Source organism: Sander lucioperca, chromosome 6, assembly GCF_008315115.2.
Source record: "Sander lucioperca isolate FBNREF2018 chromosome 6, SLUC_FBN_1.2, whole genome shotgun sequence".
Classification (NCBI taxonomy): Eukaryota; Metazoa; Chordata; class Actinopteri; order Perciformes; family Percidae; genus Sander; species Sander lucioperca.
The window spans coordinates 1,693,168-1,719,296 of NC_050178.1; the positions used below are offsets into that span (position 1 = coordinate 1,693,168).

Sequence of the window (26,129 nt, forward strand, 5' to 3'; positions counted from 1 at the left end):
AGGAAGGAGGGCTTTATATGAAACTAAAAAGCTGGTGTAATAGATTACATACCAATATGTTAGTAACAAACAATTAATCATTACATAGATATGGAGATTCACAATAAAAGGGACATAACTGTTGTGTATGACACTACTAAGCAGTCACCTCCATGGGTGTATAAATAACAGAATCAGAAGGATGGTTACGCCCTCTAGCGACACCGCGTTGGACGTAACGCTCTTTGACGTCACCGCGTAACGTGTTTCCGTACAATGTGTACGGAAGTCTTACTGCTACTTCTGCTACTTCTCCTAGCCAGCTTTGCTGCTTAACAATCTCGCACTTGTACATGAGCAAAAGGCGCTATTGTTATCGGGTTTCAGGCAGCAACCCTGACGGTTTTACAGTATGACTCTATAATGATTTTCCTTCATAGAAAGTAGCGGAAACGTTGTCAAATTCACGCTTGACCAAGATTTCCAGCGAGTCAGAGGAAGTCCAAAATGAGTACTCAGGATGTACTGAAGAATGCGTCTACTCTAGCATCGTATAATGTGTTGCTACAGGTACACACACACACACACACACACACACACACACACACACACACACACACACACACACACACACACACACACACACACACACACACACACAGTTGAGATATAACCCCATACCAACCCATAACTAATAATTCTATCTGGATTTTATTTTTTTATTTTTTTTTATCTCAGGTGATGTTCCGTGTCCTCACCTTTTTGTTGAATGCTTTCACACTACGGTTTGTGTCCAAGGAGCTGATTGGTGTTGTCAATGTCAGGTAAGGATGACAGATGCTGAGATGTAAGAACAGTGCCATCAGCCAAGATGAGCACAATGCAGCACATTTCACTGCACCAGCTGCTGTAACATGTGTGTTTGTCTTTATTATGCAGGCTTACACTGCTGTACTCCACATTAGTATTTTTATCCAGAGAAGCTTTCCGGAGAGCCTGTCTTAGCGGGGTATCTGGGCCGAACCACAGCTGGAGACAAGTTATCAACCTGCTATGGCTGACGTGAGTTGAGTGATTTCACAAAATGAGTAAAATGTGTTTTAATCTTGCGTGTTTAGCGTGTAGACGTGTGTCTTGTCTTTGCCTTTCTTACTTCTCAGGTTGCCTCTGGGTGTGTTGTGGGCAGCCCTGCTGGTCTGTGTGTGGCTGTGGCTCCTGGAGGTCCCAGACCCCCTGACTGTCCCTTACTACGGCCCTGCTGTGGTGTTGTTTGCTTTGTCAGGAGTGCAGGAGCTCCTGGCTGAGCCCCTCTGGGTCCTGGCTCAAGCTCACATGTTTGTCCGACTGAAGGTGGTCGCTGAGAGCTTAGCAATGATTGCTAAGTGCAGTATGACCGTGGTGCTGGTGGTGTTTGCCCGTGAATGGGGCCTTTACATCTTCTCTGCTGCTCATGTAAGAAATAAGCTGAAGTCCTCTGCATTATTTCTGTTATTACTTCCTCTGTATGTAATGATTTTAAGCTATGGGCTTTTGTTAGTTGGTGTACACAGGATTCCTGGTGCTGTGCTACGCTGTTTACTTCATTCGTTTCTTGGGCTCTCAAGAGGCAGCCAAGAAGGGTTTTCCTCTGCACCGTGTTGGAGATCTCTTGCCCTGTAGAGCTGATGGAGAGGTATTAGGGCAGGATCAAATATCACTATTTATTATTTATGATTCATCTTCAAAAAAATCAAACAATCAGACAAGTTAAAAGATAAACTGTTACCATACAGGACTAATGATCCTCATCTATTGCTCTGTTTATAGCCGCTGGTTGATTGGACTCTGGCCCGGCTCACATGGAGCTTCTTCAAGCAGTCCTTCCTGAAGCAGATCCTGACAGAGGGTGAGCGGTACGTCATGACCTTCTTGAACGTCCTCAGCTTTGGAGACCAGGGAGTTTATGATATTGTCAATAATCTGGGCTCCATGGTAGCTCGTTTCATCTTTTTGCCTATCGAGGAAAGCTTCTATATCTTCTTTGCAAAAGTGCTGGAGCGAGGACGTGATGTCAAAAGTCAGAAACAGGTGCAAGTCTTGAATAAAAAACAAGTAAAAAAAAAAGTCTTTGTTAATGGCTAGAAAGGAATCATTGGTTTTACTTCATATTGTGGGTTTTGTCTACAGGAAGATGTTGCCATTGCAGCAGAGGTCCTAGAGTGTCTGCTGAAACTGGTGCTGGTGGTTGGTCTGATTATCTCAGTGTTTGGCTACGCCTACTCTCACTTGGCTCTGGACATTTATGGCGGCTCTCTACTTAGCAGTGGGGCAGGTAACAAAAAAAAACACTGGTTGTATTGGATATATGTGACACATTCTGCTTTGCTTGGTGTTCTTAGTCACTGCTCTGTGTGTTTGTTTTTCTTAAAGGACCCACTTTGCTGCGATGCTACAGCTGCTATGTTCTCTTGCTTGCTGTAAATGGTGTAACCGAGTGCTTTGTATTTGCTGCCATGAGCCAAAAAGAGGTTGACAGGTAAGTAATGTAGAAGTATACATATACATTCAGTCATTACACATCATGTAACCTGTCAGTTAACACTGTGTTTGTGTTTTGTCCTCAGGTATAACTTGGTGATGTTGGCTCTGTCTGTGTCTTTCCTGTTCCTGTCCTACATGCTGACGTGGTGGGCTGGTGGTGTGGGCTTCATACAGGCAAACTGCCTTAACATGGGCCTCCGCATCTTGCACAGCCTGCTTTACATACACCGCTACTTCCAGTCCAGTCAATGGAAACCTCTGCGAGGCCTGTTGCCTTCCCCACTCCTACTACTGGCACTTGCTGTCAGTGCCGTTGTCACAGCGCTGTCTGAGGTACAAGAGAATCATGTCTTTTTATTCTCCACTCAGGTTTTATTTCTAAATACCATAACAATGTAGTTTTATTATATATAAGCTGCATTAAATATTATGCAAATCAGTGGCCCTAATTTGAGCTTCTTTATTTTCTGGTCGCAGGGTGTGTTCTGCTGTGACAGCGGCTGGTTGCTAAGGCTGGTCCATATCGCCATAGGAGCAGCATGTCTGCTCGGTGTGTTTGTGGCTGTTCTTCTCACAGAGACTCAGCTTATTCAGTTTGTGAGAACTCAGCTCATGCCCCAATACAGAAAGAAACACACTTGAATTAGACTGGAAATTGGCGTATTGGACTGGAAGAAAGCTTTACTACAAACAGTTCTAACAAGAGCTGCTGACTGACAGTTACTGACTGTGTGAAAACGGGGGAATTACTTTTTTAAATTAACCTTATAAGTGTGTGTGTGTGTGTGTGTGTGTGTGTGTGTGTGTGTGTGAGAGAGATACTGATATGTTTTCACTGGATCATTCCTGTGTTGGCTCATACAAGTATGAACAAACATCATGATTGTTTTGGGATCTAATTGTGGCCGATAAAGATAAAAAATGTATTTTTAAGAAACGGATGAATTTGTTACAGGACAATAGATTGTCCTACACAGTAAAGCAAGACTACTAATTCACATGTGTGGTGTTCATTTTTTAGATGGAAAATTTCATTTAATTTAATGGAAAAATATAAATTTATAAACTGAAAGCATCCCAAAGAATCTGTTGCATGTGTCTAAATGTTGATGTCAAATCACCAACAAGGTTTGCTTTTCACCACCTTATAAAATGTGAGCTCCATTATTCTGTTAACATATCCTGGTGACAATTTCATTGCTACAAATATCTATTGTGAGGAAGTATACACTTTCTATAGCATGGGTTTGCACACTGTTAGCACCAGCTTTGTCATATTTAACTTTATAGAAGCTAAGTAGGTTTGAGTTCAGTGATTATTTGACATGTTGCTTGGAACGACTTTTTTATTTGTTCTTCCTCTGTACATATTGCCACTGAATTTAGGGTCCCTGAGGGCTGAATAATGATGTAATTATGGAAAATTAGCAGGAAGTGGTGGGAACAGCATTCTTTTAAAGAAGGGCAATGCTTCTCTCTTCTCCTCTCTGCTCCTTTTTTGCACATATTTGTGTGAGTCAGTCATGGTATAAAGTTTGTTGATGTCTTCAAGCAGCCAGCTCCTTATCTTTTGAGTCATACCTTTTGAACTTTGAGTCCAATTTGTTTAGCTTGCTACCAGGGGGGAGGATGCACAGACATACCTTTGTCATATTATTGCATCTCTAGGATTTATTTGAGGAAATGTAATGCCACAAGTTGTAGCAGTGATCTCATCACTTCCTAATAAAGCAGCAGGGAGGACAGCAGACCAGCAGAACAACCAGAGGCAGAAAGACAGAAAAGAGGAGGAGCGTATACACTCATTGCGTCATTTATTAGTCTCAAGAACAGATTTATTGTCCACTAGAGAATCACTGCTAGGTTGTGTATATATGTGAGTGTGTTGGACTGGACTCACAAGAGAAAAAGAGAAACATCTCACAGAGAGAAGATTTTCTCACAGCATATCTTCAACTGCTCAACCAACATGTCTCACGTAAGACCACTGTTTTAGAGACTTTCTGCAGACATTGAGAGCCAGAAATAACAGATGTGTGTTGTTGTACTTATTTCTTTTCACTGCCCCTCAGCCAGGTCAGGAACAAGATGAACAAATGCAGCGTCCTGAGGTGAGCGAGGAGGACGTGACTCAAACAATTAATAAACTGGGTAAGAGTGGACCAGCGAAGAGCAAGACAATCGAAGTAATGGAGGAGTGCGGTGAGCACACACACACACCCACACACACCCACACACACCCACACACACACACACACACACACACACACAGTCTTATAGATGAAACTGAAAGGAAGCAGCCTTGTTTTCTGCATCTGGTTCAGCTAAGATCACATGGCAGTGAGTTTGTGTGAGGGGCATTACCTCATTGTGCTTGAGTTTCCACTCCATATACAGAGAGGAAGGAGGGTATGATGGGAGTCTTCTCCCTCACCCAGTGGGATAAAGTGTGTGCATTTTTTCTGAGCATATCCACACTATTACATAACCCTTCTCACTGCCTCATTAACAGTGAGCTATTCTGATTGTTGTTTCTCTTTTTTCACAGAGAAAATTGGTAAAGCTGCTCCCTCTGTGTTCAGTGGAGCGAGGTCAGGAGTGGAGACTGTTTTGAACACACGCTCGGCTCGACCAGTCAGGAAGTAGCATTGGACTTCCTGACCATGGTTGGACAACACCTGTTCCACTTCAGGGGTTTGGGATCAGTTGTTGTATTTTCATAAAAAAAAAAAAAAAAAAATGATTGAAGCGTGATTTTTTGCGAGGATCTGTACCAAAGATTTTTTCTTTAGTCTGTAGGATACGATTTGTAGGCCGGGATGTCTCTGCAGCACCACAATACTTATTTTAGAATGGTTTGACACATATTTTGCCTTTAACAAATTTTGCGCCCCCCTGCGATTTGGATATTGCACTAGTTCATATTGCAATTTGGATAAAATTGCGATTAATTGTGCAGCCCTAATGGTAAGCCACTTTTTCATTTTTAAAACAGAATTTTGTTTATTTATCCATTATTGCAGTTTCTGTCACTGCAGCATTCACCGTTTCAGGTTGCAGTTATAATGGATACTGCATTCAGTAATACTGCAACAAACAATTGCATTAAAGACTAGCAAGACATTTTATTTGATAAAAAAATAAATTTTATAAAATGTTCACAACAAATTCTGTCTCATCCATTCTGTTTTGTTGTGCCAGCAATATAGTAAATATCAGAATAAATTTAATAAACCATTCCAAAAATATTGCAGAAAACAGTGAACTTGTGTTTTGCTTTTTATTCAAAAAATTACTTTTATGAACGGAATGAATAAAACTTTATTAGAACAAAACTACTACAGTAGATGAGGCAGAGACATTAGAATGAACCATGGTGTGGAGGAAAAATGAAAGAAAAAGAAAAAGCATGAACAAAAGATGGAGAATCAAAGTCAACCATGTAACAGCTGGCTAAACACCAGCTCTGCCAGTTGTGAAAGAAAAAGGTGGAAATCCAATTTTATTTCATAAACTTGTGATGTTGATCTTGGAGGATTTTGGCGGAGGACTTGGCATCATAGAACAACTCGTTGATTTCCTCTATCTGCTCCCTCTCCACGGTCTCTTTTCCCTGAACACGGCCCAGCAGGCTGGCTGGTGTCAGCAGCTGTACAGCGTACCTAAGGAGACATAAATAGCCACTCAGTATACTCACACATATACATACAGTTTACAATATACAGAAGAGTGAGGAGTTGCAGGGCCTAAATGTATGTAAGGGTAAAAAAGTATTTTTACACTGTACGTTTCCCTTGGAAACTTTACTTTAAATAGTAATTTGGACTTTTTTTGCCAAAGAACCACAATTGTTTTCCATTTTCTTTAATTGATAATTGTTCCAGAAACTGGACCACTGTGGATGCTCAATGCAAAACCACTCATTTCTTCACTCTGTTCATTGATACATTATGTACATTCTTACCTAAGGGTGGTCTTGGTGCCGATCTCTGCCAGGTGTGCAAGACCTTCCTCACTGATATTAATCCCCTCAGTCTGAGCACGGATCTTGATGATCTACAAACCACAGCGTCATTGGTGACACATGCAAATGGCACACATCACACATGCATGCAGATAATTTTTTGGGCATTTTTAGCCTTTATTTTTGACAGGACAGCAGAAGACATGAAAGGGGGGAGAGAAAGGGAATGACATGCAGCAAAGGGCCGCAGGTCGGAGTCGAACCTGGGCCTGCTGCGTCGAGGAGTAAACCTCTATATATGGGCGCCTGCTCTACCAACTCAGCTATCCGGGCGCCCACACATGCAGATACTTTGATGCCGAGACTCACCTGCTTCATCTCCTGTGGTGTGTACAACATGGTGCGGATGATCATGACTCTGTCCAGCAAGTCCAGAGGAATCCCGTGTGGAGAGCTGATGTCGTCCGTCCCCCTGGTGAGCCACAAATGATTGTCAGTGCTACAAATCTTACATCCCAGTGAGAAAAATGCTATTTTCTGTTGAATTGTTGACAATTTTGTTAGACCTCCTACCTAATCAAACAGTTCCCCCTGTTAGAGGCGAACACGACGATGGGGGCGATGGTGCTCTCGAGCGCTCGATGGAGGTATGTGAAGCATTCGATGTCCAGCATGTGCACCTCGTCCACAAACAACACACCAGGTACGAGCTCAGCCACACCTTGGTCAATGTAGCGGTTTACCACCTTGTTGATCTCAGCACGCAGCTTATCTAAAATATGAATGAAAACAAGGAATGGATAAACAATAAAAATCAACTGAAGCCAGATAGAGATGCGGGCGGGGTAGTTGTCAGGTTTTCTTTACCTGTGATTTCTGTTTTTTTGGGCTTCATCAGTTGACCCATCATAGAGAGAATGTCCTGGCCTCCCTGAGATAAACAAAAGAGGAAGAAGCAATTATTTTAAAAAAAAATATATAGGAGGGATAAAAAATATAGGGGATAACTGTGCAAACTAACATCTATTTTGTAAGACTGATATTAATTTACATGCCATTTGCAGTTACTTACCTGGGGTCTGGCATTTGCAACATCCAAGTCATGCAGTGTGACATCTTGGACTATCTCCTTCTTTTTGTGGACATCCCCTTTCGGCAGCGGCACATACTCCTCTGCCTCCAGGTCAAACTCTGTAGCAAAAGTGTCACAGCGACCTTGTCTCTGCAAAGACACGGTATAGCAAAATGTGTTAATGATAAAAATGTAAAAATCTACCCACTGTTAAACAAAAACGAATGTCTCACGTTGCTCTGGACAACAGTGAAAGAAAAGAGAGCACAGGGGGAGGAGGGAGAGCAGGTGAATGGAGGGCATGCAGCTGAGGGATGAAAGAGTTTCAGAAAGGCAGGTCATGATACGGCTGTCAACAGTAACAAATGTGTTGTCCAGCCCTCCTCCTTTGGCCTCTGACTTGAGCCGATTCGCGCTGCCGGCCCACCTGCGGCGATTAAAGGAACCATCAACGTGGCCTGTCAACACAGGCCACAAGCCCTGCTGCTGCAAAAGAGGCATTGTGGGAGATAGAGAGATAGAGGGAGCATGTGGAGCTGCAGGAATGAGAGAGGCTCATTCCAGAGTACAGTAGACATGCAGCAGGGCTTTGATGCAGAGCTGAAAGAACGCCACCGTGAAGGACTGACGAGGACATGCAAGACAGAAAACACTGAACTTTGGTCTAACCAAATATTTCTTACAGTTTATTTGAAAAGGTTTCATTTGTGAACTAAACATTTTAGTTTATTAAAACCTGGTATGTACATATTTTTCTGCTCTGATTGGCTGATCAAAATCTGTGACAGTTGTGATGGGGTAGTAACACGTGGTAGTGATATTGCAATACCTTGACAGCTCCACTATTGGCTTCAATGTAGATGACATCTCCCACTTCCACGCGCTCTTTCTGAAGACTCTCATAAATACTGGGGTCCAGCTAATGTAACAAGACAAGAGATTTCCAAGTAAGACACTGGTCCTTTGGAGATGAAACATGAACAGAGGTGTTTGTCAGAATACTCATGTTAAGGAAGAGAGAGAGAGGGTGTTTTATTATCAATGTTCAGGTAAAAGTTTTGTGAGGGAAGGAGACGAAAAACAAACAAACATCACATCTAGACACAATCTGGAGGCAAGATGAATGTTATTGCTAGGTAGAAAGAGAACCATATAAATATTTAAGCAAATGTGACATACCTTAATAAATTAACAGTTCCCATGAATTCAGTTATTATTACACACTCTATACGTGCGATATAGCTCAGGGTGCTTTACATGCAGCAGATGAAAATAGAAAAGAAAAAAAAGATTACAGCTCCCAGTATGACCTTGAGCTGCTTTGTGCCTTTGCCCGTCTTCAGACCGATGATGACGTGGCTGATGGTTTTTCCGTAGCCACCCATGGGATTCTCAGTCTCACAGGGGGTCAGCTCTGTCACCTCCCCTTCATACACCTCCTTTGTTTCTTTGATACGCAGTCCTGAATGTGGGTGACATTATATATATATATATACACACACACACACACACACACACACACACACACACACACACACACACACACACACAGAGTGTGAGAACTCAATCAAGTCTTTATATTCCTGTATCAACTAACCACTGCTTCCTTCAGCCTACTGAACAATGCATTTTATTACAGAGATGGTACACGTGTGCACATGCCCATGAAATATCTGGGCATCGTCTTGTGTAACGTGATCACACTCTTGTTCCTCTTTCATGCAGCCGGTGGCACCGAGTATGAGCAGGACACAGGTGGCTGATCCGCTGTGGTGAGGGTCAGACAGCAATGCTTAAGGCAGGGACTGCCTGTCATGGCACTCTTATCGGCAGAGTGATGACAACTTCAAAATGAAGCCCCCTTCCCCCTGGGGATCCTGTTCTAGGGGAGGAGCAAAGGTGCTGATGACCACCTCTCCCTCTACCTAAGCTCCATTTCCTACGCTGCGACAGGTACCATCAGCAGTCAGACAAACCCCTTGCCCCCCTCTCCAGCCTTCTCAACACCATTCTCATTAATCCGCTGTCAAGTGTTGCCTTTCAACTCATGAGAACTGTGTGTTCAGCACACCTTGCTCTTCCTGCCCAAGGACTACTCAGGGAATGAGTTAAACATATGAGGTCCGTTTACACCAAGAGAGGAAGAAAGTGGAGGAACTAAAAAACATTTTTCCCATTTAGCGTGAGTACAGATAGTACAGGTTTTGAAACAGCATTTATGCTACCCTGACTAGGGGTGTAAGAAAAAAAAAATCGATGCACTTGAGTATCGTGATATTTTATTTTGCAATACTGTATCGATTTTCAAAAAAGAAATACTGATTTTTTAAATTTTTTTTTTAGTTTCCGTGCAAAAATATTCATGTAAGATAGTGGTTCGCGTTTATGTATCTATGTTTAGGTTACGTAAACCCCCTACCGCTAGATGGCTATGCTGAGACGCACCACTAGTGTCCTTGCCTAACAGTGCCTAGCAGTGCCTGACGGCTGACGGATGGCTGAACTTTGGCCTACTTTAGCATATAAAAATTTGCTCACTAAGAAGTTGAACCTGTGAACCACAATCCCAAACTGGCAGTTTGATTTTCTGTGTACTGAATTGTTTACCTAAAGTAAACTTCTTTGACTTTTATGCACATCATGTCTTTTTGTAAATATTAGTTTTTCTAAAATTATACTTTAAAAAAATCCCAATATATCGCCTTACGCACAGTATCGAAATATATTGCAATATATTGAATCTTGACCCATGTATCATGATACATATCATATCGCCAGATTCTTGCCAATACACAGCCATAGCCCTGACCCAATGCAATGGAAGTGGATGGAGTTGATTTCATGTTTTTCTAGAAACAATATATTGTTTAGTCAGGATAATGAACAGACCTCACCACTGAACGCCTCAGTAGAAATTCTGGTGATTATATTACTTTGTTTTTTAATCTACATTTTCCTTCTTTCTTTTTATATATACATTTCCTATATTTCCATGAATATATTTATTTTATTTATATGATTTATTTATATCACAAGAGTAAAAATACAAAACATGTATATTTGACTTTATTTCACCTACTCATACTGTACCTCAACTACAAAGAAGCACTGTTCATCAAATATGTTACCACATTTTTAACATTGGCTTTCTCTTGGCATTACTGTCCTTTTCAATTGACTGTTTGCCAGTAATTAAAAATGACACTAGTGTAACCAATCATGATAACTGCCAACTCCTACCCTGACAGATCAGAGAAAAAACAACAACAACAACCTCAGTCACAGTGACTTGTTTTGGAGGTAGGAGCTATGGCCAATGAGCTAAATCATATTTACACTCACCAATGGCCCTCCTGAAATTCTCCATTAATACTTCGGTTTTTTTAATCTCGGATGAGTAGACCTCACTGCCAACCATTGGGCAGAAAGGCACCTTGTTTCCCAACTCCTGTGCTACAGCCAAGGCGAGGGCAGTCTGGAGGAACAAGTACAAAAGAGTCAAAATCTGCAGCAACAACACAGGCCACATTCAATTAAGCTATCTGCTGTCTTGCTTGTGAATGAACACTGCACACTTACCTTTCCTGTACCGGGAGGCCCTGCCAGTACCACTGCCCTTCCTGCCATCTTCTTTGAACGGATCAGCTCAACAATGATTCCACAAGCCTGGAGAGTAAAAAATATATAGAATAGATACTGACATACAGTGGTAAAATGTGAACAGGACTTGACTGCAATACAAGTAGCTGGTTGTGGGAGTTGAGTGATACGTTGTCAGAATTAACTGTAAAGCAGATGTGATTTTAGTTAATCCATCCCCAAGTGCCTGCATTGTCCCCATAGTGCATTTTAACCCCTGGCCAATCTGTCCATATGCAATACTTTATTTTAGACAGTAATGTATCCCTACAAACAGTCAGGTGTCTCCTTAGCCTGGAAATCAGAGTCTTATATAGTCATATCATTGTCTATATCCGTTGAAATTGTTTAAAGCTGGTCCTTCATCAATGAATTTGTGTCAGACTGTGGACACTGGACACAGACATATAATAATAATAATAATAATAATAATAATAATAAATTGAATTTGTATAGCGCTTTTCAAGGCCTCAAAGTCGCTTTACAGGGCAGGGTAGAAAACAAAGCAAAACAAAACAAGATTCAGGCACAGGTGAAAAGGGAAGGGGGGCGTGGGGCTACGGATAGGCAGAGGTGAAGAGATGGGTCTTGAGGCGGGACTGGAAGATGGTGAGGGACTAAGGGGTGCAGATATCTTGGGGGAGGGAGTTCCAGAGCCTGGCAGCTGCCCTGGAGAAGGCTCTCTCCCCAAAACTGCAGAGGTTGGACTTGTGGATGGAGAGGAGACCGGCTGAGGTGGATCTGAGGGGCCGTGAGGGTTGGTAGGGGGAGAGGAGGTCAGTGAGGTATGAGGGGGCCAGATGGTGGAGGGCTTTGTAGGTGAGGACCAGGATTTTGTAGGTATTTTTATATATATTTATATATTTCTTTGGGATTCAATCTTCACATCTTAAATGGTTTTACATGAATAGAGGTCCTCCGCTTGACTGAGAAAATATCCATATATTTCATTAAAATCCACATAAGTGCTGTTTTTGCTGTTATTTTTAAAGAATATTAATAAATGTGACTTCTATTTAGGGTGGACTTTCCCTTTAGGTGAGCTAACCTGACCTGAGTAAGAAACAGCGCCACCACAGTGCTAACGGAACTAGCTTGTTGGTGCACCTGACCGCCTGCAATGAGCGAAATCATCCCTGCAAAAAATCTTAGCTCTAGAAGTCACTCCTCCAAACAACACAAGTATAACGTAGATGCAGTTAAACATGAATATTACCTCTCTTGCAGCCTCCTGGCCTACCAGACCACATGCTGTCTGTTTAGCATTCCCGGCCTCGTCTAGCCCGAGTCCTTTGACATGACTGTGAGTGGCGATCCGCTGAGTTTTCGTGGTGCTTTTCACCTCCTCGATCTTCATAGTTACTAGTACTTTACAAATGTGTGATGTAAAAACTGCAAGACAGGTTACGGTGAATAAAGTACCTTCTGTGACTCAGATAAATTTCTCACCGCCACAATCGGCGCCGAAACTCAAAACACAGGTTTCCATGTGGGTTACTATGGGGAAAATCAGCGGAAGTAATACCCAGAAGTACCGCCTATTTAGACTATCTAGTAAAACTATTGGACCTTGTCGACCGATACAACACATTGATTGGCTAAAGTCCACGTCAATCATTTTCACCAACAAAAACACCGCCCGTGACAGTTTTCATTTCCGTTTGTGTTTCAGTTGCTTTGTCGTAGTAGAAACTGCTTACAACTTGTGAAAATGTAGCAAAATAAGAGTCTCAAATGAATGCAGAACTGAAACAATACAGGATTTTCATCCCCCCATCGACATTTTAGAGTGATATTTTAATCATTTTTTTTCATGTCAGTTTTCCTCTATTTCCTTTTGTTTGCTACTGAAAAAACGTTCCGCTTTAGCATGTTGTTCCGAGGATGGCGTGCACAGCAAGGGAGACGTTTCACTCAACTGTTTTCATGCTGAAGTAACGTTAAAGTCTTATTTATAGCTATCTTTGTTTTGTAAACCACTAACTAATGTAAACAGCTCGTTGTTGAATGTATTTCCAGTTTAATAATCGTGTGTCAACAAATGAAAAGCTTGTTGATAGCAAATAACGCTGTTTGACGTTTCCGTTGGAGCTGAGTTCAACGCACGCTGGTTACATCATACTGGTGTCAACATGTCAGAGTCTGCTGACAGTCGTACCAAAACATTAAATTTCAACGTCGGGGTGCTCGGACATGTCGACAGTGGGAAGACATCGCTTGCCAGGGCGCTTAGCAGCACCGCCTCCACGGCTGCCTTCGACAAGAACCCGCAATCCCGTGAGAGGGGCATCACGCTGGACCTCGGCTTCTCCTCCTTCACGGTGGATCTTCCTGATCACCTGCGGGACAGCGGAGGCCAGCAGCAGTATGACAGCCTGCAGTTCACCTTGGTGGATTGTCCGGGACACGCCTCTCTTATTCGGACTATCATTGGGGGTGAGCTCTCTGAATTCTCTGAAAGTTTTGGTGCTACAGATGTCACCGATAGGTGGTAAACACATAGGATACAGTCAGGATACGTTGACCTATATACCAGTGGTTGGTGATACAAGCTGAGGCGACGCAACCATACCGCAACACTCAGTTGCCAATTTATTAGGTAGGTTACACGCATTCAGTCCTGAAATATATTCTGCCTTAAATGTTCACTAAACTGTTTTAGAGATGCGTTTATTCAACATTGTGTTCATTTTAGAGGCTATAGTTTGTGGTGCTGTTGAGTTGTATTGCGTTATATTACGAGGTGTTGATCATTTTTTTCTAAATATTAGATGGGGTGGCAGTAGCTCAGTCTGTAGGGAGTTGGGTTGTGGACTGGTAGCTGGACAGGTGACAGTTCACCTCCTGGGCACTGCCAATGTGCTCTTGAGCAAGGCACCAAACCCCCAATTGCTCGGGGCGCCTGTCCATTGACAGCTGCAGCCCCCTCACTCTGACATCTCTCCATTAGTGCATGTGTAGGTACTGAGCATGTGTGTGTATTTCAGGCCTGTGTGTAATGTGTATTCTAACAACAGAGTGAAAACATTGTAAACAGGATTAATAAAGTCTAAATTATTATTATTATCCTCTCACTATACTGAACAAGTATGACCTACAGGGCTGTTAAATTAGACTGCATTAGTTTTAGCTAGGTGTACCTAATAAACTGCCAACTGAGTGTATATACAACCGAAGATAAAAACACGCCTCTTAAATTGGCCTTTTTCTCAGCAGTCATTCTGACTTGTCCTAGTCTGAAAAGCACAGGTGTTGTTGATAACATTATGGCTCTGTTCCATTCAAGTGTCTCAGTGATAGCCATGGCAGTGACAGTGAGCCATTATGCACAATACTGACACAAAGTGCATCTAGTCTCTAAACCTTATTTACACGCACACACATAATCCAAGTGGTAAACAGCCATACACTGGAAAATGGCCAAACAAGCAGAACAGTCCGTTGAGCATCTGACTTAAGTTTTAAGATGAAGGTCCAGGTGTAAAGTCCCTGTTCATGCTGTTCAATTTGCAGCTGCCTGAAGCACATAGCAAAAACAGGGGAAAAAAACTACCCTTATATAGCTTGATATATATTATTGTACTAACACAAACACTGATACTACATGGTGCCAGTGTGTATCTGTAACAATATCAAAAGAGAATGTATTGTGATATTAGTACCAGTGTGTCAATAAAACATCACAATAGAACACAATATAATACATTATTACATGTCCCACCCTGTGTTCTTAACAAAGATCTGACTGTCTAAATGCTGCAGTCATGGTCACTGTATGATGCTAATACATCCTCACTGTTATCCAGCAGAGGGCGCCTTTTCTCTGCAAGCAGCTGGGTTTATCATGTAGTAGAGACTTGGATGGTTGGGAGTATAAAGAGAATAAACAGTAGTGTCCAGAGCAGATAATGAGGACAGTCACTCTGTCTCTATTACCTACTTTCTCCTTTAGTCCTTCTTGTTTGTCACACAAACAACCAGGATCAGACTTTTTTTTTAAACTTAAAGAGTGTGAGATAGGCAGACTTTGGTAGAAGTAATGGTCTTGGTATTAAAGCAGACTAGAGGCACTCAAACACTGAATGCTGCTGTGCCGTGAACATACTAAATGAAGTCAATGAGCCAGTAGGGTGGCACATGCTGTAGATTAGGGAGGAAGGAAAGTGTGGGGATTGGGGTATGTATTAAACTTCCCCTCCTGTCCCAAGTGGGAAGAGCACAGGAAAGAGATGGAGCCAAATAGAGGGAGAGAAAAGAAGGGAACACAGGAAAGAGAGACTGCCAAAGTCAGGAAAAGAAAAGAGGAAAAGAAAAGACAACCAAGTGAGCTGCAGCTCTGGTTTCAACCCTCTAGCCCTTTACTCTCTCTTTGGTTTTGTACACCCCTCCCCTTAATTTCTCTTCTTGTTCTACTGTTATGTTTGGGTATTTGTGTCCATTCCTGTTTGTGTGGCTGTTGTTGGCTTTGTAGTCTTGACTCACAGTTGTTAAATCTTTTTATACATGCACAACAGGAAAGCTGGCATGTCTTTAACAGCAAATTACTGGTTTGTTTTGAGTCACCTTGCTGCTTTTATTCAATGTAAGTAATATCTCACATCCTTTTTATTATTCTTTGCATTTTCTGCTCTCTCTAGGTGCCCAAATCATTGACCTGATGATGCTGGTGGTGGATGTGGTGAAAGGGGTGCAGACTCAGACTGCAGAGTGTCTGCTGATAGGAGAGCTTACTTGCCCTCGTATGGTGGTCGTCCTGAACAAAGTTGACCTACTGCCACCTAACAAGAGACAGAGTGCCATTGAGAAAATGACCAAGAGACTGCACAAAACTCTGGAGAGCACCAGGTCTGCATTAATTGCAAGTTAAAAAGAATAAATCAGGATATTGTGGAAATGTGGGCCCAGATAGCTAAGTAGGTTAGGGCATCCCATGTACTCCCAGTGGCCCAGGATTGAATCTCTTGTCAAATTCCTCATTCATTACACATTCTGTCTCCCTCTCTGCATTCCAGCAGTCTGTCAGACCCACTTGTTTTTTTATTCAAAGTAACTTTAATCATTACTTCAACATCAAAGCATGACGTTATTCCAATATGCCTGTTTTTCTATTGGCCAGATTTAAGGAATGTCCAGTGATTGCTGTTGCAGCGAAGCCTGGGGGCCCAGAGGCTCCTGACACAGAGGAGCCACATGGTGTGCCAGAGTTAATAGAGGTAAAGTCTGGAACACACTGGTCCCCCTCCATTGTTACTAATTTAGTTCAAAAGAGGACATAAGTTCTCACTTATGAACAAGTGCTGTTAGTCAGCTGACATTGTTCAAGTGGTGGTAAAATAGTAATGCAAGTCCTCAGCTGTGTTTACTAAAACTGTCAACAGAATACTTTCTTTGTTCAGTCAACTGTATACTTAATATACTATATGCTGTAGAACTATATACAGTATGCACCATACTTGGAAAATGGTGGTGGTTACTGGCAAACTGTTAATTACTGTATATTACTTATTTGATGTGCTACAAAAATTCAAAGTGATTTATTTCATGGCATGTAATGATTAAAATAATTAAGGAGAAGCATTAGTTTAAGAAATTCAAACACATTTAAGTCAGTGTTGTCAATTATTGTCTTTAGCCTAACGAAAACTACATTTTAAGGCTTACAGATTTCAATATTTAAAAAAAGCTAACATCTTTAAATAATACGTTTTGTTTTACATGAACACATAACATACAGCAAACCAATATTTTTGATAAGGATATCTTATCATATCTGTCAAGCCATCACACAGTCAGACTTAGCACTAGCTAGATATGGATCTAATTAGTGCCTCTCTTTTATCTGGTTTCATATTTGTGTACTTTATGTGTGACCTTGCAGTGTAATAACAGCAGTTGTCTTTTGTGTGTATAAATAAATGGTTCTTTCTTCTTGCCCTAATGGTTATCTGTCTCAGCTTTTGAAGAAACAGACATACCTCCCTAAGAGAGACCCCGGAGGTGACCTCCTGATGGCTGTAGACCATTGCTTCTCCATCCGTGGTCAGGGAACAGTCATGACTGGAACCATGCTGCAGGGGTCGCTGGCTATCAATGACACTGTGGAAATCCCAGCACTACAGGTGTGCTACGAAAAATGGGCATGAACTGTATCTGTGATATTTACAAGCAGGTAACATACCAGAGTGCTGGTATTCTGAAGTTCAGAAGTTGACTGGAAGTGGGCAGACAGAGGGAGGGATGTGTCCAAGTGGGTGCAGAGGATGTTTCAGTTTAATGTGAGGGAAGGATGAGGAGACTGGGGGTGCACTGGCAGCATAGGAGTTGGGTACTTTAGACCAGATGCACACTATTCAGCCAGGCTCAGCAGTTTTGTCTGCAGTTTTCATGTTCACCTCTTAGTGGCAGCAAATGGCTAAATTAACAGTAATTTGTTACGGAGCCTTGATCTGTGCCACTACTGTTGATTTGGTCAGTGTATAATAGACAACAAAAACAACCACAGAAACATTATGGTATGCCAGATTCTACAATCATAGATGGGTAGATGGACAGGTAGTAAGATAGACATCTTTTAATAGTTAATTTGTGTACTTGTGATTAAAAGCTTATCATCAGCTATAATTAGCTTTTTATCAAAGCTTGATATTATTGAAATACATAATTAAGTGTGCGTGTGTGTATATATATATATATATATATACACATATATATATATATATATATATATATATATATATATATATATATATATATATATATATATATATATATATATACACACACATACACATACAGTCAGACAAACAGTCAGGCAATGCAATATTGACAAGATCTGTCCTCTTTAAAAAAAAAAAGAAGTAGCTTAAACTGCAAGTTGTGCATATTTAATGAGCCGTGTACTTACGCGTGTGCATATTTTATTAACCCCCCCCCCCCCCCATGTTCTCTGTAGGGCCTCTCATCTCTGTACTGTGGAGATAATAACTGATGTTTTTCTGAATTTAATCTCATGCTGTATTCCACGTTTAGTTTATATGTTTTAAATGTAAAATTAAAGTTGGACCTGCTTCTGTGGTAGTTCCCGCTACAGTAGGAGTCTCCAGGACACACGCACACACGCACAGACACAGACAAAGGTGAAAACAATACCAGCGTTGCTGTCGCGGCTGGTAAAAACACAGTCATGGCTGAAGCATTGTTGTGAGCTGTGAACTTTTAGCAGCAATAATGTAGCCTACTGCGAATGTATGTACTTTCTGCTTTCTCTTGTGAGTTGTGTTCCAAATCTGTTCTATTGATGTTAAATTAGATAGGTATTAAAATGATGTTAGAAATATGTTATTTATTGTATCTCTGTACTCTCTGACATCAGGTGACCAAGAAGATAAAGTCGGTGCAGATGTTTCGAAAGCCAGTGTCGGGGGCCATGCAGGGGGATCGTGTGGGTGTGTGTGTGACACAGTTTGACCCTAAACTGTTAGAGCGGGGTGTGGTTTGCACCCCAGGGTCCCTGCACAACCTCTATGCAGCTGTCATCTCTGTGAGGAAGATAGGCTACTTCAAGGGTTCTCTTGCCACCCGTGCCAAGTTCCACATCACCATGGGTCATGAGACAGTCATGGCGAGGGTTGCCTTCTTTGGTCTACCACCTGTGGGTGCCTCAGAGCCTCCCTCAGACACTACACCACCTCCATCACAGCCCTGCTCACTGGATACACCCTTCACCTTCGAGAGGGAGTACTTCTACCAGGATGAATATGTCACCGGTCAGAGAGAGGCAAGTCCAGGACCTGACCCCGAGCAATGGGCCTTGTTGGAGTTTGAGCGGCCAGTCACATGCCCCTCACTCTGCCTTGTGATTGGTTCCAAGCTGGACACAGACATCCACGCCAATGCATGCCGGTTGGCATTCCAAGGACGTCTGCTCCACGGGTTTGAAGATAAAGGCTATGCTGAGACTGCTCTGCCTCGTCTGCGCATCTACAAGACGAAACACAAGGAGGGCCAGGTGGAAAGGGTGAGTGGGACACGCAACAGTTTATTTAAAATGGTCTTTTTCTGACTGTCATCATCTGCTTACCCTTGAGTGTTGTTGTGTTGTGTCGTGTTGCCCTGGCTTCTCTGCCCTCTCTATTACCTTGTACTCCTTCTTCTGGCTCTGGTTCTTCTTTGGATGTTTCTCATTTCTCATTTCTCGCTGGTGGCACTGAAGTGTGCCTCAGACAGAGCCTCTATTGTACAATCCTAAACACGCACACACAAACAAGCATGGACGAGCAGCCCTGGTGAGGCATGGGTGGGTATGCATGCCTTAGCATGTGCTGTGTGACACAGAGGCATGCGTGGGTGGCCAACTGACGCCACTAGCCCTGTCTAGCTGTCAGAGGTTGGACACACCTGAGTGGCACAGGAATACCCTCATGACTGTGTGTGTTAACCTTCCCTCACTTCTGGCTCAGCTTCTTTCTCTATCTTACACATGCTGTTTTGATTTTTCTTCTTGTGTTACTGCTGTTACGTTCTGTCCTAAATTCTGAGCTCCAGTTCATACTGATCCATATCTCATGTTATCTAATGCTGTTGTTTTCTTATTGACCTCGACATCTGATTTGGGAATTTTTCAAAAAGTCTACAGCCTCCAACTTCTCACAGTTTGTATTTACATGGGCGCACGGAAGATGTTATGGCTGTTGTCATTCTGCGTTGTACAGTTAAGTTTATCTGTATGCAGTATGCACCCTTGTGCAGGGTCAGATTCAGGTTATGGTTCAAGTGTGTGAACTAGTTTCCTGCTGTTAGCACCTCAGGCTGTTGACATCTCCAGTCAGTGACTCAGGAGTAGAACAGCGTGTGCAAGAGGTCAGACCATGGTCATGCGGCGTTACATTTGTCCTTCATCTGTCTCCCAAAAAGAGGCAGTTGTGTTTCATGACTTAAGAATTATTTTTTTGTAAAAGAACACATTACTGGCATTGTTGAGATATGACGGCTTCGTCCAGTCACAATTCATACGGTCTGTCAGACGTGTACAGCAACTGATTTTTTTTTTTTTTTTTAATCAGCGCATCAGTCACGCTCAAGGGACGTCGGGGTCAAATGTTCAAGAATGAATGAGGGTTAGGCAGAAGAGAGAGGAAGAGCTGGCAGTGGGGGGGTGAGTTGGAGACAGAGTGGTGCCCTCATGTTATCAGATTAGTGGCGGGTTAGATCGACTTAGTGATGGATGATAAGAAAGAAATACAAACAAATATAGCATAAAATGTGCAGGAAGATGAATAAGAGCGCGAGACAGCCAGGCGGCGAGCCTCGAAGAATGTGGCTTACAGAAAGTTGTACAGTTTGATGAGGGCACAGCACAGAGGATCAGCTCTTCTTCCTTACTCTGTCATCATGGCAGAGTGATGTCACAAGATCTAAACATCCAAGGAAGGAAAAATGAGACCAATTTAAAACACATCCTGACATTTTCACATAATTAGATCACATGCTAACACCATTTAACAACTACTTCTCATCACGTGTGTCATGTTCTGTGCTTTTATTTTATCATTAGTGCTGCAGCTCATAAGACTCTTTCCAACTCTCTTGTGCTCAGGTGACTGATGATTACACTGTGATTGGCCGCAACCTGTTCAAGAAGGAGACCAACCTCCAGCTCTTTGTGGGGTTGAAGGTCACACTGTCGACAGGCGAGAGTGGCGTTATCGAAGGTGGGTTTGGACAGAGCGGGAAGTTCAGGATCCGAGTACAAGGTAAGGATTACCTGAGGTGAGAAGTTATTGCTTCTTCACCTCTGTCACACCGATGCTCCAACTACTGATACTGTTTATCGAGTCTTGAGTCACACATATCAAACTCACTGTGGCGTTTGATAATGTTGCATAGACAGGTCTCTCTCTTCATTAATACACACGTCCAGAGCACTTTCTCTGTCTTTTCTTGGACGTTGGGGCTCTGCGGACAATTTTCAGGATGCGGTAAGAGTGGTAGGCCCGACATCCTGAGCCACATTCCCAGGATTCCTCTGGGGGTTGCCTGTGTTCCGGGGGAAGTCTGTTCTGTTTATTTTACCTTCTGTTGCTCCGAACCCACTGCTCCACACCAGGAGGGAAGAGAAAACAAAAACATTTGGAAAGAGAACCTCACCTATATCCTCTTCACTGCCTCACACTTGCATGCTCAAAAGTCTCAGACGTACTAACGCACACATCTTCACGCATGAACATAATTAACATACAGTGGTGTTCATCAGAGACTCCCCATGGACATTAAGGCAAATATGGCACTATTCTGCTAATAAGGGGTAGGTTGAATGATTGTTACCTCCACATGTCTGAATATGGTCTCCTACAATAGGTTTTTGACATTTTACCTCTGAAGTTTTGCTTTATGGCAGTTAAACCTTTTGCGAGCGTTACATTTGCATGATGGCACAAATGTACATGATGCATGTTGCATCTCTCCAAAGCTTTTTTTCCTTTTTATATACGTATATACATATTGATTTGATTTGTAATGCATGACTTGTTGCTATTTGTCAGTACCGTGAGTTTCCGTTGACTACCTGTAGCTCCAAAGACTTTCTCTTTTATTTTCTGCCTTTTCTTAAAGTGATCATATTATGCTTTTTGGCTTTTCCCCTTTCCTTTATTGTGTTATATATCTTTTTGTACACATTATAGGTTTACAAAGTGAAAAAGCCCAAAGTCCAACTTACAATCTTCCAGAGAAAACACAACAAACTGTTCACAAACTGCTCCAAACAGCTCTATTGTAGTCCAGCCTTTACTATATACTATAATGCTCGCCTAGCTGCTAGCATGGTACTCCCTCATACTCTGCAACTGACAAGCTAGCAGTACTTACTGCACATGTGCGACTCCCAACAAAGATGGTACAGAAGTGAGATGCCTCACTCTGTAGCTAAAACAGAGAGCTCAACACACAGGGTGAAAAGAGGAGCTGCAGCAATGTGCAGTACAACAAATATATGGTGTTTTCTGAAAATGAAACCACATAAACCTATTCTGGTACAACCTCTAAATACAATTTATGAACCTGAAAATGAGCATAATATGAGGACTTGAAGTATGTCTACATAAGATGAAGGAAAGGAATGAAAATGTGTAAGAGATTCTGCTTTCATGCAGACTTCACTTGCTTTTCTGTTGTTCCCACCTGCTGCTCATACCTGCATTATTTCTAGGGCTGCAACTAATGATCATTGTCATGACCTATTAATCTGCAGACTGTTTTCTCTATTATTCAATTAAAATAGTTTGGTCCACAAACGTCCATCACAATCTCCTAAAACCTAAGGTGATACCATCAAATTCCTTGTTTAGTTTGAACCCAAATATTAATGTACGAATCTGCATATTTGAGAGGCTGGAATTTAGAGTGTTTGGCAGTTGTTTTTTTTAAGAATTTTTTTTTGGGCTTTTCCACCTTTAATGGACAGGACAGGTGAGAAAGGGGGGAGAGAGAGGGGGAAGACACGTAGGAAATCGTCACAGGTCGGAGTCGAATCCTGGACCTCTGCGTCAAGGCATAAACCTCTAAATACAGTGGGGAGAACAAGTATTTGATACACTGCCGATTTTGCAGGTTTTCCTACTTACAAAGCATGTAGAGGTCTGTAATTTTTATCATAGGTACACTTCAACTGCGAGAGACGGAATCTAAAACAAAAATCCAGAAAATCACATTGTATGATTTTTAAATAATTAATTTGTATTTTATTGCATGACATAAGTATTTAATCACCTATCAACCAGTAAGAATTACGGCTCTCGCAGACCTGTTAGTTTTCTCACCTCATGGGACATCAATGATCATGAGGAAGGTGAGGGATCAGTCCAGACCTACACGGCAGGACCTGGTCAATGACCTGAAGAGAGCTGGGACCACAGTCTCAAAGAAAACCATTAGTAACACACTGCGCCGTCATGGATTAAAATCCTGCAGCGCACGCAAGGTCCCCCTGCTCAAGCCAGCGCATGTCCAGGCCCGTCTGAAGTTTGCCAGTGACCATCTGGATGATCCAGAGGAGGAATGGGAGAAGGTCATGTGGTCTGATGAGACAAAAATAGAGCTTTTTGGTCTAAACACCACTCGCCGTGTTTGGAGGAAGAAGAAGAATGAGTACAACCCTAAGAACACCATCCCAACCGTGAAGCATGGAGGTGGAAACATCATTCTTTGGGGATGCTTTTCTGCAAAGGGGACAGGACGACTGCACCATATTGAGGGGAGGATGGATGGATGGGGCCATGTTTCGTGAGATCTTGGCCAACAACCTCCTTCCCTCAGTAAGAGCATTGAAGATGGGTGGTGGCCGGGTCTTCCAGCATGACAACGACCCGAAACACACAGCCAGGGCAACTAAGGAGTGGCTCCATAAGAAGCATCTCATGGTCCTGGAGTGGCCTAGCCAGTCTCCAGACCTGAACCCAATAGAAAATCTTTGGAGGGAGCTGAAAGTCTGTATTGCCCAGCGACATCCCCAAAATCTGAAGGATCTGGAGAAGGTCTGTATGGAGGAGTGGGCCAAAATCCCTGCTGCAGTGTGTGCAAACCTGGTCAAGAACTACAGGAAACGTATGATCTCTATAATTGCAAACAAAGGTTTCTGTACCAAATATTAAGTTCTGTTTTTCTGATGTACCAAATACTTATGTCATGCAATAAAATGCAAATTAATTACTTAAAAATCATACAATGTGATTTTCTGGATTTTTGTTTTAGATTCCGTCTCACAGTTGAAGTGTACCTATGATAAAAATTACAGACTTCTACATGCTTTGTAAGTGGGGAAAACCTGCAAAATCGGCAGTGTATCAAATACTTGTTCTCCCCACTGTATATGTGCGCCTGCTCTACCCACTGAGCCAACCCGGCCACTGTTTGATAGTTTTTTGTCAGTGAATTTAGGGGCACAGCGAGAATATCATTCCTTCAAACTGGAATAAGCACAGAAAATACAGTGGTTTAAACCTTGTGTTATACTGCTCCTCTAAAATAAACTTGCTGCCAACTTGGCTACTAACCCTATTTTATTTTTTTCACCAAAACCAATTTATGCCCATATTTGATTCCTTTTTGAGTGTTGATTTTGGACTTTGTCTGATAAACACTTTCTGATGAGTATCCATGCAGCTTTTCTATTAAGTAGATGTAGTAAATGGTTTTTAAAATATTTTCTACACACAACCCTAACCCTAGAAATGTACTTGAGGACAAACATGTAAAAGTGCAATTTCTATGTGCCACTTGTATGTGAACCCAAATCATTTAAGTTTGGGCGTGTCAGTGTGTTCTGTGGTGGTAAACGGACATTTTCAGCATGTCATAGATAACAAGAAGAGATTTTTGTCGGCGCTGCAACCATAACAACCCTCACATTGGCATAACGATAACAAGACGAATGCTGGCGCCGTTGTATGTGAGGTCAGACAGTCAGCGTGTAAAGCAGTGAACCCAGAACATTTCATACCTTCTGTGTGCAAAACGGCAAACAAGCAGCCACATACAGAAAAACAAGGGGGTAGATATGATGGCATAACTGAATTTGTAGTGCATGGGCGTTCACAGGAAACAGCTCAGTGTGGCTGAGAACGAGACTGAAGTGTAGGAAGAGTGCCAGGATGAGCCAGACTAACACGGAGACTCGATGAGACCTGGTTCTTATTTTCATCAGTTACATCAGGAGGAGCAAGGTATCAGTTGATCTTGAGGTCAGCACACTGAACAGCATCCAGCACTGATACAGCACCTACTGCACACATACCTGGGAAGAAAAGATCTCAAGCATCAGATATACCTACACTGAGATGATTAAGTTGACCTAAATATTGTACATAGTGTAGGGCAGTAGACAGTATAATCTTGACTTATTACATGAGGGGGTCTATTTATATAAATATTGTTTTTTAGACAATCAACCTTTTTACTTGATTACTTTACTGCCTGTTTATCTTTTTTTTCAGAGGGTCTTTGCCCAGAAACCAAGCAGTTGTTAACCTCCACCTCTAAGAAGAAAGTGAAGGGTGGAAGCAAAGGCGAACCAGCACATGAAGAGGAGCCCAAAACACATTCTCAGCCCGTTAGCATTCACTTGCATTTCAAGCGGTATGTCTTTGATCCCCATAAAAAGATGGTTCAGTCTTGACCTTTGTTGCATACACACCAGCCTGTCACAGTGCTTCAAACGGGCAGAAGGCAGTTTCACAGGTCATGTTGAGGTGAGGGGGACACTGGCCTCTGTATCAGGGTTATGATCATTTTCTTCTGTCAGCCTCTGATGGAGACAGGCTGCTGAAATGCAATGATTGTGGAACGCATGTGAAACAATTATTTTTTTATCTGCCTTTGTGGATATGGACTTGATCCAGTTTGCACCATTACAAGGTTGGAAGCCGCTCTTCTCTTCCTTAGCATTTGAGTTGTCTTAAAAAAAAAAAACGGTACCTTTGTTCTTTTTCTTCAGTATGTTTCTAATTCAGCTGAGCCTTGATTGGCAAAAACACATCAGCTGGCATTTACGTTTCAGGTTTCATTGGCTGTGTGATTTCAAAATGATTTTTTTTTACTTTTTCCGTTTTATTTTACTTTAATGACTGATTTAATGAATTTGTAGAGCTGCATTTTTACCAAGAATACCAGTTATTCCAGTAACTGCTTGAGTTTATTTGAATAACGATCTTTATAGAAAGACAAATAAAGCAAAATCTATGCTGAAACTTTATATCTGACTGTTGTTTTTTGCATGAGCTTTAGTTGTGTACCAAACTATTTGCAACCAGCTGAATTCATCACTAATTATGTTCAAAAACGTTTTTACATAAGTGTATAATGAACACTTTCCATGCTAGCAGCAGTTTGTATGTGCAGTACCTACTGTGGCACATGTACAGGAGTCAAAAGAGATCCTGTATCTACATACTTTATTTGCAG

The 26,129-nt window shown here is 42.0% G+C and overlaps 4 protein-coding genes across 5 annotated transcripts; 3 read left to right on the top strand and 1 right to left on the bottom strand.

The window, feature by feature from the left end:
* Positions 1-232: 232 nt before the first annotated feature.
* rft1 (RFT1 homolog) lies at positions 233-3,497 on the top strand. Its single transcript, XM_031287429.2, has 10 exons — positions 233-549; positions 718-803; positions 919-1,041; positions 1,140-1,431; positions 1,517-1,651; positions 1,786-2,046; positions 2,146-2,290; positions 2,389-2,494; positions 2,583-2,832; positions 2,977-3,497. Exons 1-10 carry the CDS (start codon positions 487-489, stop codon positions 3,139-3,141), a joined length of 1,626 nt encoding a protein of 541 aa, XP_031143289.1. The 5' UTR covers positions 233-486; the 3' UTR covers positions 3,142-3,497.
* Positions 3,498-4,168: 671 nt separating this feature from the next.
* On the top strand, positions 4,169-5,209 carry mustn1a (musculoskeletal, embryonic nuclear protein 1a). The gene is made up of 3 exons (XM_031287431.2): positions 4,169-4,477; positions 4,572-4,701; positions 5,048-5,209. Exons 1-3 carry the CDS (start codon positions 4,469-4,471, stop codon positions 5,143-5,145), a joined length of 237 nt encoding a protein of 78 aa, XP_031143291.1. The 5' UTR covers positions 4,169-4,468; the 3' UTR covers positions 5,146-5,209.
* Positions 5,210-5,765: 556 nt separating this feature from the next.
* ruvbl1 (RuvB-like AAA ATPase 1) lies at positions 5,766-12,692 on the bottom strand. Its single transcript, XM_031287430.1, has 11 exons — positions 12,391-12,692; positions 11,115-11,201; positions 10,878-11,010; positions 8,846-8,997; positions 8,365-8,454; positions 7,536-7,685; positions 7,331-7,394; positions 7,037-7,235; positions 6,833-6,935; positions 6,464-6,555; positions 5,766-6,161 (listed from the first exon to the last, which is right to left on the bottom strand). The coding sequence occupies exons 1-11, from the start codon at positions 12,529-12,531 to the stop codon at positions 6,002-6,004; spliced, it is 1,371 nt and encodes a 456-aa protein (XP_031143290.1). The 5' UTR covers positions 12,532-12,692; the 3' UTR covers positions 5,766-6,001.
* Positions 12,693-12,823: 131 nt separating this feature from the next.
* On the top strand, positions 12,824-25,920 carry eefsec (eukaryotic elongation factor, selenocysteine-tRNA-specific). 2 transcript variants are annotated; one of them, XR_004897584.1, is made up of 8 exons: positions 12,824-13,610; positions 15,812-16,019; positions 16,291-16,387; positions 17,129-17,293; positions 18,547-19,191; positions 20,770-20,926; positions 25,163-25,432; positions 25,471-25,920. XR_004897584.1 is itself a non-coding variant. In XM_031287427.2 (7 exons), the coding sequence occupies exons 1-7, from the start codon at positions 13,307-13,309 to the stop codon at positions 25,342-25,344; spliced, it is 1,758 nt and encodes a 585-aa protein (XP_031143287.1). In that variant the 5' UTR covers positions 12,824-13,306; the 3' UTR covers positions 25,345-25,920. The 2 variants fall into 2 exon arrangements, 1 of the variants encoding a protein (XP_031143287.1); XM_031287427.2 differs by having other exon boundaries at positions 25,163-25,920.
* The last annotated feature ends 209 nt before the right edge of the window (positions 25,921-26,129 follow it).

Bases quoted from the DNA above. Each gene is read 5' to 3' on its own strand.
- rft1 (XM_031287429.2), top strand. From the start codon at position 487: ATGAGTACTCAGGATGTACTGAAGAATGCGTCTACTCTAGCATCGTAT. The intron at 2,047-2,145 runs GTGCAAGTCTTG...TTTTGTCTACAG, and splicing joins ATGTCAAAAGTCAGAAACAG to GAAGATGTTGCCATTGCAGC. The intron at 2,495-2,582 runs GTAAGTAATGTA...TTTTGTCCTCAG, and splicing joins AGCCAAAAAGAGGTTGACAG to GTATAACTTGGTGATGTTGG.
- eefsec (XM_031287427.2), top strand. From the start codon at position 13,307: ATGTCAGAGTCTGCTGACAGTCGTACCAAAACATTAAATTTCAACGTC. The intron at 16,388-17,128 runs GTAAAGTCTGGA...TATCTGTCTCAG, and splicing joins GTGTGCCAGAGTTAATAGAG to CTTTTGAAGAAACAGACATA. The intron at 17,294-18,546 runs GTGTGCTACGAA...CTCTGACATCAG, and splicing joins TGGAAATCCCAGCACTACAG to GTGACCAAGAAGATAAAGTC.
- ruvbl1 (XM_031287430.1), bottom strand. From the start codon at position 12,531: ATGAAGATCGAGGAGGTGAAAAGCACCACGAAAACTCAGCGGATCGCC. The intron at 7,686-8,364 runs GTATTGCAATAT...GTGTCTTTGCAG, and splicing joins CCAATAGTGGAGCTGTCAAG to AGACAAGGTCGCTGTGACAC. The intron at 7,395-7,535 runs GTAAGTAACTGC...TGTTTATCTCAG, and splicing joins TTGCAAATGCCAGACCCCAG to GGAGGCCAGGACATTCTCTC.
- mustn1a (XM_031287431.2), top strand. The intron at 4,702-5,047 runs GTGAGCACACAC...CTTTTTTCACAG, and splicing joins CGAAGTAATGGAGGAGTGCG to AGAAAATTGGTAAAGCTGCT.